Here is a 17,435-nt window from a genome sequence, read left to right as displayed (position 1 = left end):
TAATGAGGCTTAGCATAGTCCAAGTAGTCCAAATAATAGTCCACTTGGTAACATCCATAGGTCCCTGAGTCCTGGTGCCAAGCACTATAAGAGAATGGCTCAACATCCTCCAAGGGGGAACGTCACTCCGGCATACGGTATTTATCGGTATAAATTTGCTCACAACGGTCCCAGTCCCAATCCTGTCTATACTCAGAGGAGTAATCTTCCGAGTCTCAACAGGAACTTCGAACCCTAGGAGGGAGACGTTCCTTTTGACATCGAGGAGACGAACAACCCGGAAACAGCAATGATATGTCTTCAGCGGACTTATCCAGGGAATATGCCTCCTCCTCGGAAGAAGTGTATCCAGGTTCACCAGTCGCCACCAACTGTTCTCTATCTGTGCGGGAACAATCAGCTAAGGCGAAGGAGTCCCCGGCCTGAGGCGAGCCAGGCCAAACGGAAACCAACGACTTCGGTACCAGTAGGGCTGAAGACCTTGCTGAGTCCAGCTTAGGCTTCTTAGCCAACAGGGCCTCCAACACAGTCCTCTTTTTCTTTGTTATAGAAGGGTGGTGTTGACCCGCCAGCAAATCAAGAGGCAACTTCGTCGTCTTCTTCAGCTTCGACATTGAAGGAGTCGGAGAAGGATCCAGCCCCACGGGCAGAGGACGCTGAGGCAGGTCCTCAGAACGTACCGAAGCGCTCGAAACAGTTGAAGGATCAACAACAGGAGACGCCGAAAAAGGTATTGAGACCAGGTTTTCGACTTCTATGGGAGCTGATTCTGAACGCTCCAACTGTGACAAAGAAGCCATCAATGGACTGCTTCAACAATAAGGCTTCCGAAGAACAGACAGTCAAGTCCTACAGGGCTACGCGCAGGCAAGAAGCCCTATTTTTTCGAGCCTGCTTAGTAAGTTTCTGGCAATGAAGACAGGTCTCGACAATGTGGGATTCCCCCAGGCACAAAAGATACTCAGTATGAGTATCAGGGGAAGGGATCTTAGATCCGCAACTAACACATTTCTTGAAGTTCATCATGCCCGGCATAAATGCCATAGGCCAGCTGGCCACTATGCTCCATCCCAGCCAGGATCTGAGCTCTAAAGAGAGAGAGAAACCCATAAAAAACAGACACATCAAGAATAAAAACGCTACTTTGAGCGGGGGGGAATAAGAAGGAAAGCAGGAAGAAAACACAAGGGGATAGATAATAATCCTACTCCTTGCCGAGCTGCAGATTCCATGATGTTAACTGAAGCACGGACGACGAAAGACTCAGGGGATGAGGAGTGACGCAGAAGCATACAGCGGCTGGGGGCGGGGCTTCCGCCCATAGCAGGATAATTGAGCTTGTTAGGTTCCAACCAAGTCTCTGCACATGCGCATAGCCCATTTGTGTAAATGACAGACCACATTGAAGAACTGGAAATTAAAATGAGTTATTTTGAACAGAATCCAATGTTTAACCTTGACAGATATATATTTTGGGAAATCTAACTTAATTATTCAAATGCACAAGAAATTTTCAAGCTTACTTTGAATATATGACATACAACAGTGCTAGTGCTGAAGTTGCTTATTTCATTTTTAGCAACACCTTTTTCAACTAACAATATGCAATCGTTCATTTTCAGCCTTAACTTGTTCTAGAAAGATCTACATACAGCTTCTCCTCAACTCATGTAATTCTTTTAATTTAAATCAGAGGGCTAGAGGCCACCTCCAGCCTAAATGACAAGATGCCTCTAAATACCAGTTGCAGGGAAGCAACAGCAAGAGAACGCCCTCAGCTCTTGCCTGTGGGCTTCAAAGAGGCCTCCAATGGGCCACTGTGTGAAACAGGATGCTGGACTTGATAGGCCTTGAGCCTGATCCAGCACGACTGTTCTTATGTAAATATTAATTCATACTCACTAACTCTACAGATCACTTACTGGCAATTGTTCTTTCAATCCACAACGCATAAATTCATTTCTAATGTGAAGTCTGAAATCCAAATCATCGGGAGATGTAACAAGGGCATTGATGAACTGCATACAAGCTACCTGCAAGAGATGACACAATTTAAATTGCAGTACTTAGCTTTCATTATCTGTTCATGTTAGAAACATCAGAAGTAGCTAAATTCTTTGCAAGTTCTACATGTGAAATGTTAACATTTGCGAGTGGTCAGAGGGGAACAGACCTAACAATGGTGCTGTATTAGCTTCCTTTAGATCACAATCAATTAGGATCTGATAATACGAATCTCTTGTATTTGGGCTGACAGACCCCACAATTAATGCAGTGTCTGATGCGGAGGTGTCCAGCAACTCCTCTTATGTCATTATACTGGATCAGTTCCAGATTGTGACTCCTGAAGTGGTGGACAAGCTGCTTGGAACGGTGTGGCCTATCACCTGTTCTCTTGACCATTAGTCCAACATGGGTTATACTATCTGGCAGGGAGGTTGTTATAGCAGGCCTGGTAGAAATTAGAGTTAAGCAACTATTGGCCTGTCTCTAACCTTCCGTGGTTGGGCAAGGTAATTGAGAGGGTGGTAGCCGCCCAACTCAAGCAAGTCTTGCAGGTAACTGATTATCTAGACCCATTTCAAATTGACTTTTGGGTGGGTTGTGGGGTTGAGACTGCCCTGGTAGGCCTGATGGATGATCTCCCATTAGGAATTGAATCCAGTTTAGACAGCGGCACTTATTGTGTGAGGTCAGAATTGTGGGAACTATTTTCATTTGCTGGTTCTGGACGGCTTCACACTTCCCCAGAAGTAACTGGTACACAGTCTGGGAGTGCTTCTGGATCTACACGTCTCCATGATATCTCAGGTTGAGGCAGTGGCCATAGGTACTTTCTATCAAGCTGGAAATATGCAGGAAAGGTCTATTAAATGATAATAACCTGCTTTCTATTAGGAAAGTTAAAACAAAGTTGAAGTAACTGGAATAAAATGTAAAAACTAATAGTCAAGTAGCAACAGTAACAACATGCTCTCTTAAATGATCCCTTAAAGCGTTGCCAATTTTTAATCCTGCTTTGAAACAACAGACATGACAATTTTAAGGAGCACATACAATTAAAACTCTGGTGATCATTAATAACCTATTATTATTATTATTATTATTAATAATATTGACATACTTTATAGCATTGGCTTATTCATTATGAGTCCTTTCAGTTAAAATGCAAACAGACTTTCCTAGCTTGACAAACTAACTGTACATCTGTTAACATTTCATAATGCAGGTCAGCTGAGCCTTATCACCATAAATTATTTCCTTGAAAAACCTAGTTGATTATTGGTTCCAAGGATAGCATGATAAAGCCATATTAAATAAGTTGCACTCACTTACCAGATCAAGAACCAACAGCAAGTACCCTGAAGCAGTGTCTGACTGCTTTGAAGAACTGAATGAAAATTAGCCAAGTAAATCAAAACCCCAGAAAAAGCAGTATTGAGGATCATCAGCCGTCTGAGCAATTCAAGGAAGTTATACTGCCTTAACTTCCAATTGGCTCATGGGCCTTGTTCAAGATCAAGATGGTCAATTCTTTTAATGCCCTAAAAATCATGAGCCAACCAAATGCCCAGTGAGTTATTTAAACCATGAGCTATCTTAACCTGGCTTGTAAAGTAAGATTTCAACTTCTTGTTAACAGGAAGTGTGTTCATTTAAAATAATTTCTTCCAGTCAGTAACTTTCAGCCAAGATTTCTTCCCAAAGCATGTAACAATTCAAGTCCTTGAGAATGACATAAATTGTCAACTCAGAAAAAAAAGTATATGTAGCTAATAAAATGGGATAAATTAAGTTATCAATCTGGAAATCGAACAGACTACCTTTTCCCAGAACCATAGCTTGGAGTCCCCTTCAGCTCTCATCTGCATTCCAGCCCTCCAGCTCACCAATGGGTTACGAACCTATGAGATACCTCCCTCAATACGTACACAATAGCCCTATTCATACATTATGTTGTACTAGTGTACAGATGTCTGAATGCATGCACACATTTGTGTGACTGACTGTACATGCGTTAATTTAAGAAGTGAATATGGGTACAGGTGTCTCAAACAGAAGGAACAGACAGGAAGTATACTGCTGTTGTTGCATTCAGCCTAGCGTATGAGTAACTGTACCTGTGTACACTGTACATAGATTGTACAAGTTTGAACATAATGTGTGAATAGGGCTAGCGATGTAGTGCTTTCACCTTCGTCATCCTCCAAGAAGGGACACACCATTTTGGCAATGTCCAAGGGACAAGTATCTAGCTTTCCCAGAAATGCTCTGCCAAGCATAGGCCAAGTATGGCCACATGTTTGCATGCCACAGGGATGGGACTTGCCTCATCCAAGCCAAGACGGCATAAGCTGTAGGTCTATTATTCCCAGGAGCAAAAAAACCCACACTGGTCTGAAATTAACAGTTAAATAGCATGCATTGTAATGGACCCTAAGATTTCACTTGAAGAAATGAGCTAGATTCATTTTTATCTTGTACCGGACTTCTTAAGTACTAGGCTCTTGATACGTTATCAAACATTTAACCATCGTGTATACTGAAAAATTCTTACAATAAGGAGGAAACACTTGGTGTTTTGAATCCAATACCTTGGGGATCAAAGATGTTAACTGTCCTACGAAAAGTTGTCCTGACAGTCACGGTATAAATATAAACATATATATTAAACTCAAGATATTAAATGCAACTACTAGTCAGAGTGAGTGCATTGTAGGGTGTTTTAGTACATATACTTTATGTAATGCAAACCCTCCGAACTTTAGGACAGCCTACAAATTACAAGAGTCCTTTTTTAAGAGAGAGAGAGCACGAGCGTGCACATACTGTTGTGGCTTAAACACCCAAGAACATTGTCGTTTAAGTGGTATGGTAAGTTTAAAATGCTAATTTTTTGTACACATTTAACCTAATACCATAATATTTATGCAAACAGGTATCAATGAGTCATGTAAAGTCAACATAGAATATTCTCAAGTAAATGTCTCTCTATCCATCTGTGCACAGCATTCATTCATTCATTCATTTATTTATTTTATGTTTTATATCCCGCTCTTCCTCCAAGGAGCCCAGAGCTCTCCTCACAATAACCCTGTGAAGTACACTAGCATGAGAGAGAAGTGACTGGCCCAAAGTCACCCATCAAGAATGGGGATTTGAACTCAGGTCTCCCTGGTCCTAGTCCAGCACTCTAACCACTACACCACACTGGCTCTCAAACATATCCCAACACTTTCCCCTTAAGTAAATGTATTTATTTGCTTTAATACATATATATATCAACTGTTATTTACTTGCAAATGGACCGACTTTCCCTGAAGACCTTCCACAATTGGACAAAATCTGTCAATGTTCCTCTCTTCTGCAGCTGTAGTCAAAGCTTCCAAAATTTTTTCAAGGCTGATGGATGTTAAATAACAAATTAAAGGCATTATTTTGACAAGTAAATAGAAATAGGAGCTTAAAGCAGTCTCTTTCTTTCTATTCTGGGTTAACAACTTGATGCACATCAGTGCATAGAAATCTATACAAACTCAAGCAACTATCATCAATTGTTTGCAAAGGACTTCAAAACAAAAAAGTAGATTGCCTACAATATCTTCAACAACAAACTTTATGCTTAAACAATAATTTAGGCCTTAATATGGTACTGATTCTCAGTTACTTGTTTAAAAAACCTGTTCAGGTTACCAGACTATTTAAATATTCATCAATGTACTTACATATTTTCCTCTCCAACAATACATATTGCAGAAAGAAGCTTAACTACATCAGTCATCACATTGGTTTGTTTAGGATCTATAGCTTTCGCCAATAATGAAAGGCTTCTCTGTTCACCCATTATTCTTTCCAAACCATACTGAACAAAACAAGAACTTGAAGTTAACAGAAAGCAGAACATGCAAGTCAACAAGATTCATTTCTACCAATATAGCAAGTACTTCAACCACTTTCGAAACACAAATATTTCAGATCTTAAAGATGACATGCTTATGACTGAAGAAACCACCATGAAAACACATTACAAATACCAAAGAGTCAATAGCAATAAAAATATGATTCAAATACGACTGAAGATTTCAATCTTATGACTGATATAAGTTTTCTAATGTGATTGAAATAAGCACACAAAAGTGCAGAGAAGTGGAGTTCCAACTTTCTGCAGAAATTGTTCCTATGCTTTATTTTTCTAAGGAAATTTTCTCCTTTCTAAAATTCATTGTTGCATAAAATGCATTATTAATAATAATGAACGGACGCAAATGAAATATTGGGCAAGCTTGTCAATTTCACAATTATAAATATCTTTTTCAAGTGATCATCAAAAGAAAGTAGGCAAAAGAGTACATAATTTTTTTTACTGATTTATCAAGTACACCACTAAATCTTTTTCCACATATTTGTAGAAAACATGCATTTGTTTCTGTATAACATTTAAACCACACTAAGAAACCTTATTGACTCCCCGACTCCAAATCAAGTAGTTCAATGCAACTACTTGGCTACCTGAAAAACTTTGAAATACAGCATAAGTAAAGTGGGGATTTTATTACCAAATATATAGGTGACTAATGCACCATCTATTTAGGGCATCAAAAAAAATCTGCCTAGTAGAATGTGCAGATAAATCATGCGAATGAAAAAAAAAATGCATGGGAACTTTGTCCTGAAATTCTTCCAATTCAACATTTTCTGAAAAACCCACATCTCTATGTAAGAGACTTGCATAGAAGTAAGAAAGCATGTTGAATCATTTTCCTTCCCCACATATTCATTTTACTCTAACAAAATATGCTCTTAAAGATACCTCCCCGCTGCACAGACACCCTCTAACCAGCCATTTGACCAGTACTGCCATTATGTTCGTACTCCCCCCACCACACACACTGCTTAACTACTTCCTACCAATGGTGCATAGAGTAGCACTGGCCTTGTGCTCTCAGTTCACTTAATTTAAGCAGCTTAATTATTCATACAACATTTCTTAATGCTTCAGCAACGGAACAACAGGTTGCTCACCTGTATCTTTTGATGGTCCAGTACAGTATTCCCTCTACTTTATCATCAGTGAGCAGAAAGAGTTTTGTACTGAACACCAGTATCAAGGCAGTGTTTACGCAATACACACACACAATATTAATGCGCCAAATTATTACTATCCAAATTTTAGCTGGGGGGGGGGAGAGACACGGAAATCCCCCCTATTGCTTAATTTTTTAAAAAAAGCCAGCACAGCAGTAGCTACGGGGAGGCGAGGTGAGAGAAAATTCATTTGCTTGAATTTTTTTAAAGCCATGGCGGCAGTAGCTATGGGGAGGGGGGCGAGGGGAAGTTGCCCCTTTTGCCCCCTAAAGATCGCCACTCTAGCAGCAGAATGGGGCACGCTGGCAGTGGCTGGGTGCAGGGAAGAGGAGGAGCGAGGAGGGGAGAGTGCCCCTTTTTAACCTTTGAAAGCCCACTGTGCAGCAGGAGGGGGGACAGCAAGCTCCCCACTGGTGCTCTGCTTTTAAAGACCCCTTGGGAGGGCAGCATACCTCCCTGCCGTCCCATCCCCTTCTTGGCCGGAAGTGCCAGGTGCGCACATACACCACGCTCTCTCATGTGCCCAGCATGTGCCCGGCACTTCCAGCCAAGGAGGGGATGGGGTGGCAGAGAGGTATGCTGCCGTTCCAGCACGGTCTTTTCAAACAGAGCACCAGCATGGGGAAAGCGGAGGCAGGATTAAGTGCACCCTTACTGCCCTTAAGATTGTCCCACCACCCGACTTTGACCCTCCAAACCAGACCGTGTGCAAACCTGTTCAGATTACCTAAAAGGGTAATCCGAACAAGTGCATGCACATCCCTACTGGGCGGATGTTGTGAAGGATACTGGACCACCAAAAGATCAAAAGTTACAGGTGAGCAACCCGTTTCTTTGTGGTGATCCTTCACAACATGGGTAATTAGTGAGCTCCCAAAAGAAAGGAGGCGGGGCCAAGGATGGCGTTAAAGAACCTTCTTAAGGACTGCATGCCTAAAACATGCATCTTTTAATTGAGACGTGGGTGAGATTGTTTTATAATGTGTCTGGGTTTGGCTGGAAATGGGGAAACAGGGCGAGTATCCACTTATTAAGGGGCAGCAATTCCGGTGGTGGGGGGGAACAGAAGTAGTAATGCTAGTACGTCAGCAGGTCATTAGAGGGGAAAGGGAATCAGAAGTCTAATAGCTGTTTCCCCTTCCAGCGATCTTGCCAGCTCTTTGACCTTGGGGAGCAGTGCCAACCACCCTCAAAACCTCACCTTGCTCCTTTGTAAAGCCAGGTGGGTCCAGAACAAATAAGAAACCATTCATTATCTAATTCTGGATGAAGGAGCCGACCTGGTTTATATTACTGAGACCTGGTTGGGAGAGGCTGCTGGCCTGTACTGGTCCCAGCTTCTCCCTCCAGGATACTCTGTTGAGGAGCAGGTGAGGGCCGGCCGGCAGGGAGGTGGAGTGTCTGTGGTCTATAAGAATTACATCTCCCTTACCAGGATCCCTGTTGAAGTGTCAGACCATATTGAATATGTGTACCTAAGTTTGGGGCCAGGGATAGATTGAAACTTTTGTAGGTTGTACCAATCGCCCCACTGCTCAATGGAGTCCCAAACTGAGGTAACGTACTATGTCTCGGGCTTAGTGTTGGAGTCCCCCAGGCTTGTGGTGCTGGAGGACTTCAATGTCATTTCGGAACTAATTTGTCCAGGGCGGCTCAGGAGTTCATAGCGGCCATGACAACTATGGGCATATACCAAGTGTTCTTGGGTCCAACTCACATTGCTGGTCACATGCTTGATTTGGTCTTCCACTCTTAGAGTGGTGTTCCAAGGGTGAGGATACTGAGATTTCCCCATTGTCATGGACAGACCACCATCTGGTTAAGGTTGGACTTACAGTCACTTCCCACCTTTGCAGGGCTGAAGGGCCTATTAGGATGATCCGCCCGAGAAAGTTACTGGATCCAATAGGATTCCAAGAAGCCTTGGAGAGATTTAGTATTGGCTCTGCTGGAGATCCTGTTGATGCTCTGGTGGAGGACAAGAATAGCAAACTCACCGGGGCAGGAGACATGATTGCTCCTAAGCTTCCTCTCCGACCTGCTGCAAAATTGGCCCCTTGGTATACAGAAGAACTATGGGGGCTGAAGAGGCATGGTAGACAACCGGAGCATAATTGGAGAAAGATTCGACATGAATCTGACAGATTACAATATAGAGCACATTTGACGATCTACGCTCAGGCAATATGTGTGGCAAAGAAGGGATTCTTTTCTGCCTGTATTGAGTCCACAACTTCACGTCTGGCGGAGTTGTTCAGGGTTGTGAGAGGGCTAGTTTGTGCCCCCTCCTCCCTTGAATCAGAATCTGGAACCATCAGCTACCCACTGTGATATGTTTAATGAATTCTTTGTGGGGATAACTTCATATCTTGGCCAACTTAGACTCAATTTACTTCAGTGTCTGATGTGCAGGTGTCCAGCGACTCCTCTTGTGTGGTTAGGTTGGATCAGTTCCAGTTTGTGACTCCTGGGGACATGGACAATCACCTGTCCTCTTGACTCTTGCCCGACATGGCTTATACTATCTGTCAGGGCGGTTGTTGTAGGAGGCCTGGTAGAGATCATAAATGCTTCTCTGAGGGAGGGCAGGATGCCTCCTTGTCTTAAGGAGACAATCAGACCACTTTTGAAGAAGACTGCCTTGGATTCCTCAGACTTGAGTGACTACAGGCCTTCCATGGCTGGGCAAGTTAATTGAGAGGGTGGTGGCCTCTCAGCTTCAGGCAGTCTTAGAAGAAACCAATTATCCAGGCCCATTTCAGACTGGTTTTTTGGTGGGCTATGGGGGTGGAAACTGCCTTGGTCAGCCTGACTGATCATCTCCAATTGGGAATTGACAAAGCAAGTGTGGCTCTGTTGGTCCTGTTGGACCTCTCGGCAGCTTTTGATACTATTGACCATAGTATGCTTCTGGAGTGTCTAAGGGGGTTGGGAGTGGGGGGCACTGCTTTGCAGTGGTTCTGCTACTACCTTTTGGACAGGTTCCAGATGGTGTCCCTTGGGGACTGTTCTTCAAAATCTGAACTTTTTTATTGTGTCCCTCAGGGCTCTGTATTGTCTCCGATGTTGTTTATCATCTACATGAAACCACTGGGAGATCATCAGGAGATCTGGTGCAGGATGCTATTCTGATGACACCCAGATCTATTTCTCCATGTCAACATCATCGAGAGAGGGCATAACCTCCCTAAATGCCTTCCTGTAGGCAGTGATGGGCTGGATGAAGGATATCAAACTGAGACCGAATCCAGATAAGACGAAAGTACTTATTGTGCAGGGTCGGAACTCGTTAGATGAGTTTGAGCTGCCGGTTCTGGATGAGGTCACACTTCCCCAGAAGGAACAGGTATGCGGTCTGGGGGTGCTCCTGGATCCGAGCCTCTCCCTGGTGTCCAAGGTCGAGGCAGTGGCCAGAGGTGCCTTCTATCAGCTTCAGCAGATATGCCAACTGCGTCCCTTTCTTGAGAAAAATGACCTCAGAACAGTGGTACATATCCTGGTAACCTCCAGACTGGATTACTGCAATGCACTCTATGAGGGGAAGCCTTTGTATATAATCCGGAAACTACAGCTGGCCCAGAATGCAGCAGCCAGTTCAGTCTCTGGGTCATATCTGAGAGACCATATTACTCTTGTATGGAAAGAGCTACACGGGCTGCCGATAAGTTTCTGGGCAAAATACAAGGTACTGGTTATTACCTATAAAGCCCTAAACAGCTTGGGTCCTGGGTATTTAAGAGAACATCTTCTTCGTTGTGATCCTGACTGCACAACTTCAAGAGAGGTCCATCTTCAGTTGCCACCAGCTCGTCTGGTGGCTACTCAAGAACAGGCCTTCTCTGCTGCTGCCCCAAAGTTTTGGAATGCGCTCCCTAATGAAATAAAAGCCTCCTTGTTAATTAAATACTGTTTTTAAAGTTTTATGATTGTTTTCAAACATTGTCCAACAGAATCCAATTTCCTGCCCTCCCTATCAACTGGAGCCCAATGTTTACAGCCAGATTTACTGCACAGGGCACCATACACCACCAATGAGTTAGATGGATGATGTTTGAATAGTAACTTTTGCACCCTCTAAACATTGTCTATATATTTAGAAGTAGAGGAGGAAGAGGAAGCAGCCACCAAACTTAGCCACCCAACTTAGCTGAATTAACAAGAACTGAGCATAGGTAAAGCCACAAGATGTGAGGTTTGGAAGTTGTACTCAGATTCGATAGCATCAACGCTGACAATGTTGACAGCATCATGGTTGGAGGACATCAGGAAATGTACAAGGCAGCCTTCAAACGCAATTCCTGGCTTCTTCTTGTCCATTTCAAGGACAAATTTTACAGGGCCTAACAATGTGGTCCTCTCTCAGGCAAAGGAGACAGAGGTCATGCCTATCAGAAGAGGGTAAGGGTGGCAGGAATCCACGGTAAATCCGTGGCAGGAAGAAAACCTTTTAAAAGGGTGTGTTGTTGTTGTTGGTTTACAAGTCCATTAGACCGAAGGGCAGACAAAATAAAAGATATGAGCAAAAGCGAAGTCAAAAAATGATCCAGAAGTTCAAAATCCAAATTATCAACCAAATCTCTTTTGTTTTCTAGGAACTGAGGACTATGAAGGAGTAAATCCCCGAGGAAGCACCCACAATGGCAGATGGAAAGGAACCGAGTGAGAGAGCACTTTGGCGCCACAGAGCCCACAGTATGAAGGATACCAGCCAATCCCAAAGATCCAGTTGCTAGGAAGGGCTTATTTCAATCAATTCACGATTCACAACCAATAGCCAGAGAGATTTCAAACATTACCTGCATTTTGTTCCATTTTTCTACCAACTTGTATTTGTATAAACTTCAAATTTCAAACTTGTATTTGAAATGTAACATAGCATTTCTCTTTCTATGACAATGGTTAGTACCCCCTAAAGATAATTCTAATGGTTTTGGCTTGAAAAAATATATATGTAGATGTAATACAATACTAAAGAAAAGTATGGCTCAATGACCAGGGCTTTAGAATCAATATTTAATATGGCATATTTATCTACATTTTGGAGTAACATAGAATAGCAGCGTCGAACTTAGACTTGGAGCATTGCTAGCCCACAGCATCTTTCAGCTGCTTCCGACATCTGAGTGAGATATGTTTTTTAAGGGCATTAGTCTAAGGCTAAAAGGGGCACTACAAGGGTAACTAGCTTAACTTTTTAAAGAGGTATTCACAATTTGACAATTCTACATGTCATAATGCAAAATTTCATTATCAGTTAAAGCCTGGTGATTGCTCTTCAGACCTAGTTTAAAGCAGCTCAGTTTAGTTTCTTTGTAGTAAACACATGTGGTGAACCAAACCCAGTCAAATCAATTATTAAATAGTACCTAGAAGTAGCATTTGCTATATGGAAATTACTTCAGAGTATATTACAACAAGATTATTTTTTACAGGTACAGTTTCATATCCTAACATGGTTTTAAATGTCTTGTCTCCATACATGTCAGCTAAACTCCCTGCAAACTTATAGAATTACCTTTTCATAAATGGTGTGTGTGTGTGTGTGTGTGTGTGTGTGTGTGTGTAATGTTGGATGTATCGCAAACCGATATTTAAATTAATGGGGGGAAACCCAGTAACGGTTGCTGTTACCTTTGCAAATACATTCCTATTTGGGCAACAAAACAATCCCATAGATAAAGACCTGACTTAAGATAAACAGGTTCAAGGCATTCCATCACAGACTAATTATGTAACCTAGAGCAAATTTTCTTATCAGTCTTATTTCTCCAACTATAATATAGCCTTGCTTTTTAAAAAGGACAGGTTGGCAGTCTGGATGTGCACAATGATCCAGAACTAGAGGCTCAAGTGGACTCTAACCAGGAGTGCCTTTTAGCAGCTTTGGCTGTTACGCTGACTGTGACCTTACCTGGATCGAGGTAGTTTGGCCACTGTTCTTCATGCTCTACTAACTTGCTGTTTAGCTTATTGCAACGCATTGTATGTGGGGCTGCCTTTAAAAACCTCCTGGAAACTGCAATTGGTGCGACTGGACATTTTTATCATATCACACCAGCACTGGCTCCCAGTCAGTTTCCCAGCCCAATTCAAAGAGCTAATTTTAATCTTTAAAGTCCTCAGCAGCTTCCGACCACACTACCTGCAGGAGTGCCTTGCACTTCATAGGCCCTGCTCTGAGTATCCCTGCCAAATGAGGCATGATGGGTGGCTATTAGCAAGAGGGCCTTTTTGGTGGGGCCACTCCGTTTTTGGAATAGCCTCTCCTGAGATGTTCTTCTAGCACCATCACTTTCTTTTAGACATTAAGTGAAGACCTTTCTGTTCACCAGGCTTTTTAAAAAGAGTTTTACAACTTTTTTTTTTTTAAAGTATTTGTATTTTATTGTAATTTCTTTTTAATTGTATGTATTCAACTGGCATTTTTAAATAAATTATTTATTTTGTGAGCCACTCAGAAAACTGTAATGAGGTGGCCAAGAATGTTGTTGTTGTTGTTATTATTATTATTAATAATAATAATAATAATAGTTATTCAAGGAGGGAAGACAAAAGGTGATATAGCAATTTGTGCAATATAGAAAAGACTAGTAACAGCAGTGGTATTCATTGGCTATGAGTATTGGTATGGCCCTCCGTAGACATGGCACCTCAATAACCCCTAGCATTCCCAATACTGAGCAGAACAGATCTGATTACCATCGTTTTCTGTTTATTAATTACATGCTCTTTCCCCACTCAAGGAAAAGTTAGGGAGATGGGTTAGGTTCCTATAAGCATAGGGACCTAAATACATAGGTAGCTCCCTCATGTAGTTGAGTATTATGCATGTGGGCATTTTAAAATCTGAAAAAGAATAGATACCAACAAGTTGCAATTCTGTATTCAGTTATATGATGCATAGAAGTGCCAATATAATTAAACTGAAGTATAGGCAATGGATTGTGTATCACAGCCCTAACTAGGGGTATGCATGGAACCGCGGAGCTGTGGTCCGGCACTGGGGTAGGGGGTTCCTTTAAGGGCAGGGGAGGGTTTACTTACCCCTCCCGCCGCTTTCCCCCATCCAGCGCCCATATTTTCTTTAGTAATTGGGGCGGCAGGATACCTCCCTGCTGCCCCTTCTCCCGGCGCTTGGCTGCAGTGCAAAAGGCTTTTAGAAGCCTTTTGTGCGCGCGCACGCAATTTCTTCAGTAATCGGGGCAGCAGGGAGGTATCCTGCCACCCCGATTGCTGAAGAAAGTACGGGCACGCACACAAAAGGCTTCTAAAAGCCTTTTGCACTAAGCAGGGGAAGGGGCAGCAGGGAGGTATCCTGCCACCCTGATTACTAAAGAAAATACAGACGCCAGATGGGGGAAAGTGGCAGGAGGGATGAGTAAACCCTCCCCCGCCCTTAAAAGAACCCCCCACCCCAATCCACCCGAATCAGAACCGCCCATGTCCGAACCGCTCCGGAGGCCTGTAGAATGGCCTCCGGACCAGTCTGGACACATCACTAGCCCTAACTGTGTTTACTCCAAAGTAAATCTCAATTTCAATATGACTAACTTTCATGTACCCATGACTGCAGCCTTAAATCATGAAGCAAATCAAGCTACTGACCTTATTATTCATAAAAGCCTTCAAGCACTGAATGATCTTATGTTGTATCATCGTCTGAATTTTGTCCTGTCTGAATGGCAGAAATTAAGCACAAGAAGTTTAAACCATAAAATGCACGTTATTCTATTCTTACTCAAAATTGTATTTTTTAGAAAAAATATCCTTACTGTTTTGCTTCAACTATTCTTTCCAAAGTGTCCAACAACAATCCAAGACCTTCACGTCCAAAGTTCTCAACCCAACTGCAAGAAAACATTTTTTGTGTTACTATTAAAGCTACATGATCCTGTCATCAAGACTTTTCTAGAAGGCCACATGGGGCAAATCAAGCCAATTAGGTTCTCTTCACTGCACCCCACTGCCATATACTGGTGCCAGCTTTGCTTGTTTCATTTTTATGTGAAGGAAGCAATCCACAGATTCTCTTTATTCTTGTCTTTTGTTATTTAACACACACCATAAGGAAACCCCTGCTTAATCTATCAATACTGATGGACTGAACTGAGTCATCGTTTCTATATAGGTGGCCCTCTATTTGAAGGGGCTCCATTCTCACCTATAACTGTGAGTATGGAAACCACAAATAAAGTAACCTTACTCCTATGGGAATCTCAGCATTAGGTTCCTAACAAAAAAAATGCCCAAAAAGTTGGAAGAGGAGAGAAATAAGAGTAAAAGTGCACAGTATCTTGCTCTCCAGGGCTCCAGAAATTTCCCACAAGACCCCTAAATCAGCCAGATTTTTAGCAAATCTTCTCCCCCCAAAAGTTGTTGTTTTCTTCAAGTAAGAGCCTCAAAATGGCTCCATGCTGTAAAATGGCAACCAGAAGTGACACTAGAAGTCATTTCTGGCCACTCGGCAACCATGTTTTGTGTACAGAGGATAAAGAAACTCATTTGGAGATACATAAAACCTGTAATTACTGTTATTAGAGTGTGAAAATAACTGATGCCACCATGTCACCAGCACTGCACCTTTTAGTCATGTTTCCTTGATCAATTGTTCAGTGGACCCAGTGTCCTCTGCAGGGCTGCTGTGCCACAGCTGTCATTCTGGTTGGTGCTCTCCTAATGTCTCCTGAACTGCCTGATGAAAAGGCAGAAGGCAGTGCAGAGCAGCAAAAAGTGTTATGAATTGCTTGCTACTTCTCTCTTTTCTCTGCGTACTGCATTTTGCACAGGTAGGAGGAGCAGGAGGTAGAAGTGTGGAACAGGCAAAAAAGGTTGAACAGCAAGTGCCTGGAGCTGGGCTTTACAGCACTACTCCAGCAAATAGAAAACAGGAAGAAAAATTAAAAAGCAACTAAGGAGCAAGTAAGGGGGAAAGCAGGAGCAGTATAGCCCATGCAGGTAGTCCACTGGCGGAGAGAACCTAAACAAATTGTACATGGGGAATGGGAATTAATGGAGATCAAAAGGGAATCAGGACCATGGTGCTGGCCCGTGGAGCCCTTCCAGTTCCCAATACACAATTTTGTTTAATTACCACCCCCAGCCTATCTAGTGGGGTTATGGCTTTGGAAGTAGTTAGCCCCATTAATATTGGGGCACTGGGTTAAGAATGGTTAAACTTACAATGCTGCTGTCCTGCTGGTATTCATCACAAGAGACTGTGTTTAACTTTAAAAATGCAATGGATGATGGCTGCACTGTACTGCCCTACAAAATCATAACCATGGAAATCTAATTTGGCTAGGTTTTCTATTAGTTATCTTACTAGTTGTGCAGAGTATAGTTGTTGCTGAGATAGCAGCACTCGCCATATGCTCAGAGGGATATGTTGTTAAATTCTTCTTAAACACTGCTATAATACTAATCCACAGCTTTTGCTGTTCTCACTAGCCCATGCAGGTAGTCCACTAGAGAAAAGGACCTAAACAAATTGTGTTTCCATGGTTATGATTTTATAGGACAGTACAATATCACAGACTGAACATCAGATCTCTTGCCCCCATGATATGATCATGGGACATCAAACTGCCTTGCTTTTTAGAGTTCAGTTGAAGCTTCCACATCCATAACTGTTCCTGTAAACCAAAGTTTTTCTTTCTTTAAGTTATTATTATGGTTGGCTTATCTTTGATACCAGCCAATTTGGACACTGATTAAGCTATTTGGCCATTTTATTCCTTATTTCATGCTAGTTATTCAAGAACAGAAGCCATATGAGATCAATACAGGTGCTCCCCTCTATAGTAATCTACTCCCACTTGTAAACTAGTTCTTCTCAGCACCATGTTAGGCACAAGCAAAAGATAACAGTAGTAGGCATTTTTAGTACCTGCTAACTGAACAAAGGGATACCTTTTAAAGTGGTGGTTCTCTTAGATTTAGTAGTGGGAGAGCAACAGGCCCTATTCCACCCCAGCACATCATCCCTCTAGTGGTGGTTGCTGATATCTGCCTTATGTTTGTTTTTAAATTGTGAGTCCTTTGGGGACAGGTAAAAGATAAAGTGTGCCGTCGAGTTGATTTCAACTCCTAGCACCCACAGAGCCCTGTGGTTTTCTTTGGTAGAATACAGGAGGGGTTTACCATTGCTTCCTCCAGCGCAGTATAAGATGATACCTTTCAGCATCTTCCTATATCGCTGCTGCCCGATATAGTACCAGCGGGGATTCGAACCAGCAACCTTCTGCTTGCTAGTTAAGCATTTTCCCCACTGCACCACTTATTATTATTATTTTTTTTAAAAAAAAAACATTTATATCCCACTCTTCCTCCAAGGAGCTCAGAGCGGTGTA

The 17,435-nt window shown here is 42.4% G+C and overlaps 1 protein-coding gene across 3 annotated transcripts in view; it reads right to left on the bottom strand.

Moving 5' to 3' along the window:
• DIAPH3 (diaphanous related formin 3) overlaps positions 1–17,435 on the bottom strand; it is a 248,685-nt gene that overhangs the window by 205,426 nt on the left and 25,824 nt on the right. For all 3 annotated transcript variants that reach the window (XM_053311038.1, XM_053311039.1, XM_053311040.1), the window contains 5 exons: positions 14,859–14,933; positions 14,692–14,761; positions 5,727–5,863; positions 5,298–5,403; positions 1,923–2,033 (listed from right to left, as the gene is read on the bottom strand). In XM_053311038.1, the coding sequence (XP_053167013.1) occupies positions 1,923–2,033; positions 5,298–5,403; positions 5,727–5,863; positions 14,692–14,761; positions 14,859–14,933 (499 nt within the window). The remainder of the gene's footprint in view (positions 1–1,922; positions 2,034–5,297; positions 5,404–5,726; positions 5,864–14,691; positions 14,762–14,858; positions 14,934–17,435) is intronic.

The sequence above is a fragment of the Hemicordylus capensis genome, chromosome 3, assembly GCF_027244095.1.
Source record: "Hemicordylus capensis ecotype Gifberg chromosome 3, rHemCap1.1.pri, whole genome shotgun sequence".
Lineage (NCBI taxonomy): Eukaryota > Metazoa > Chordata > Lepidosauria > Squamata > Cordylidae > Hemicordylus > Hemicordylus capensis.
Note: the sequence above shows the minus strand (reverse complement) of the source record. Positions and strands in the feature narration are given on the sequence as shown.